The sequence below is a fragment of the Galeopterus variegatus genome, unplaced genomic scaffold, assembly GCF_000696425.1.
Source record: "Galeopterus variegatus unplaced genomic scaffold, G_variegatus-3.0.2 Scaffold3741, whole genome shotgun sequence".
In the NCBI taxonomy this organism is placed as follows: Eukaryota; Metazoa; Chordata; class Mammalia; order Dermoptera; family Cynocephalidae; genus Galeopterus; species Galeopterus variegatus.
The window spans coordinates 209,116-212,269 of NW_007729852.1; the positions used below are offsets into that span (position 1 = coordinate 209,116).

At 45.0% G+C, this 3,154-nt stretch overlaps 1 protein-coding gene across 1 annotated transcript in view; it reads left to right on the forward strand.

Annotated features, from left to right (window-relative positions):
• Positions 1–2,627: 2,627 nt before the first annotated feature.
• Positions 2,628–3,154, forward strand: part of KRTDAP (keratinocyte differentiation-associated protein) — a 4,185-nt gene continuing 3,658 nt past the window's right edge. The window contains exon 1 of the mRNA XM_008585875.1: positions 2,628–2,797. Within this exon, the coding sequence (XP_008584097.1) occupies positions 2,711–2,797 (87 nt within the window). The 5' untranslated portion in view covers positions 2,628–2,710. The remainder of the gene's footprint in view (positions 2,798–3,154) is intronic.

Genomic DNA, 3,154 nt, shown 5'->3' on the forward strand with positions numbered 1-3,154 from the left:
CATACTTGGTGCGGCAAGATGCTCATGCTATAGGAAGCATTTGGAATCTGAGGCAATTGCAGGTTCATTCTGGGGCATATGCTCATTGACTGCCATTAACCTTTTAGTTCTCTGTTTTCATTTTGCCAAGAGTGTATGGTTTAATCATTTAGATTAATGCACATCTGCTCAGAGCTGCCACCTATGGCTGTGCAGCTGCTCACCATAAAAGGACACCTGGTAAAGGGGGCTGATGGAGGTTGTAAGCAGTCTGTCCCTTCACTCTCAAGGCATGAGTCTAATTCACACAAGGTGCTACATGGGCTGCCAAGGCCCTTTGTAGGACACTACTCCACAGTATAATGAAGGAGCAATACAGGTTCAGGTTCTGGAATCTTGGCGTTCTGATGCTGACCCAGCCACACACTGGATGTGTGACCTTGGGTAAGATATTAAACCTCTATACACTGTGTGGTTCCTGCCTATAGAATGTGGATAATTACAGTATCACTATGATATTTCAATGAGATCATGCATTTAGAGCATTTAGCACAAGGCCTGCCACATGACAAGCCCTCAATAAATTGGCCAATATTATTATTAGCACCATTAGGTAGAGAGAAAAACATAGGGAGGTCAATTTGTTGTGAAAGAACAATCACAGACTGGGTTCTAGAGCCAAATTGAAGATGGTGTTCAGATAATCTGCTGCTTTGGATTACCCATGCCAAAACTGAAATCGGATTCCTCTATTAGCACGTCTAATTGTAGTTGATTATACAATATCAGTTCTCCTTTGTCTGATTCTTCATTCCTTCCACTCCTTGAGTTGACTCTGTGCTGACAGAATGGTAGCTAATGAGCAATTTCAGTCACTGTTAATTAATTAGTATGAATTCATTACACAAAAAACTTATGTCCTCCAGAAAACCTTTTGGGAGGTGCTCCACCCACCTCAGTCCTTCAGTCTTTTTCTAACTTGTCCCCTCCAATAGTACCAATTGTACAAGATATCCACTGCCGTATGGTCATCTGTGTTTTGTGAGTGTTCCTCAACATTGTTTCCTTAGGTAGCTCCTCAAAGGGGAAGATGCCATTATAAAAACAGGGGAGAAATAGACAAATGGGTAAATAAAACAAAATAAAATAATATACAAAAAACCCAAAAAACAAAAATAATACAAACAAACAAACAAACAAAAAACAATACAAACAAACAAAAAAACAGGAGAGGCTTCCTGAGGCTGAGGAAGGAGAGGATGTCTGGGACTGGGGTTTGGGGGCTGCATGAGAATTGAACTGAAGTGCCCAGCTTCTAGAGTTCATAAAGATTGTTCATGAACGACATCTCGCCCTCCCATCCCAGGTCTGCCACCAATATGCATTGCATCAGGCTGGGGTAAAGAGGCCCACTCTTAGATAAGGTCTCGCTCTGCCCTAGCAGCACAGGTCCAAGTCCCAGTACCTCCCTATTACACCAGGAACCGGTTGGGCCACCTGAACCTCATTGTGGAGAAGGTTTCTTGATTAGGATGTTTTGTTACTTTGAGGTGATCTGACTCCCAAGCTGGGGGTGGGGCGGGGTGGGATGGGAGGTGAGATAAGCCCAGTGAAATGGAGTAGGCACTCAAAGTTCAGGATACCTAGATCCCATCTCCAACTGAGCATCTCTAAGACCTATTTTTGCTTTTTTTGTGTTTCTCTATTCCTTGCCTTCTTAGCTCAATACAGTCATGTCTCTGAAGACCCAAAAGTAAAAGATAGTTGGATAATGGGAGGGATCCAACTGCAAGGGAGGAAAGTATCCAACTTGGCAGAAGAATGCATGAATACTAATCCTAACATTTCCAATCTAACAAATGTTGACTCCACCTGTATTCTGTGTAAGGCATGGTGCTAGGGGGACATAAAAGTGATTAATATATAGTTCCTGACCTCAAGGAACTTAATATTCTAAAAGGGAAACAAGAGAAGAATATAAGTCACTGTAGGTAAAATGCCAGAGAGATACAAATGAATTGACACAGCAATTCCGAGAAGGGAGAGGTGTGTGTGTTGTGGGGTGGGGAGGCGGACAGGTGACGGTGGGAAAAATCAGGGAAGCTTCATCTAAGATGGATGTTGGGTTCTGAGAACTGGAGATAAGAGAAGGGCATTTCAGGAATAAGAAACAGCCTGGCCAGTTGCTTGGAGGAGAGAAAAAGAAGGGTATATTTGGTAAGGAGTCCAGCTGGGCTAGAAAATGAGGCATGTACAAAACAAGTAAAAGAAGAAAAAGTAAGAAAGGCAGGTTCAGTCAAGAGCATGGAAGGCCTTCAATACGAGTCCAAGGAGTTTAGACAGAATTTGGTAGGGTGGGAGTGGGGGTGGGAAGCTCGAATTATAAGAAGGATATAAGGAAAAGGGATAAAGACAAAAGGAGAGGTTGCTTGGGTGCCAGTGCCAATCCCTTGGAGGGACAGGTCCAACCTGTCTCCATCCCATCCCCATTTGCATGAAGAGACCCATTGCAGTCTCACCTTCCAAGTGCCTGGGGCAGAATGTGAATTGAGAAATCCTGGGTAAATGGGGAACAGTCCATGCCTCCCCCTCCCAGAGCCCCGGGGGTGTGCGACAGGATCTGGGGGTGAGTCAGTGGGGTGGGGACCCCATTTCTGCTCACATCCACCTCCTTGGGAATATAAAGGGCAAGCAGCGAGGCCCCGCCTCAGAGCACCCCAAACTTGACACCATGAAGATCCCAGTTCTTCCTGCTGTGGCTCTTCTCTCTCTTCTGGCGCTCCACTCTGCCCAGGGGGCTGCCCTGGGTAGTACTGAGGTGAGCACGTCACCTGCATTGTTTTTCTTATACCTATTATCCACTTACCCTTCAACATCTTTACCTTCCATCCATTTCCGGATAAGTGGCTCTTATTTTTGGATATTGTCAGGGGCTGAATGAGAAGCTGGGGCTCTGAGGAAGACAAGAAAGGAACAGAGCATTCCTGGGAAGACATTTAGGGACAAAGATGCTTATATTTCTGGATGGGATGGTGAAGTGTGGGGTGGAGGCCAGTTTACTGAATGCTGGGAGGGGGTAGGGGCTAAGGTAGGTCATCTGGGTTCAGCATAACCTTTTTTTTTTTTTTTCTTTTTTAAAGATGACCGGTAAGGGGATCTCAACCCTTGGCTTGGT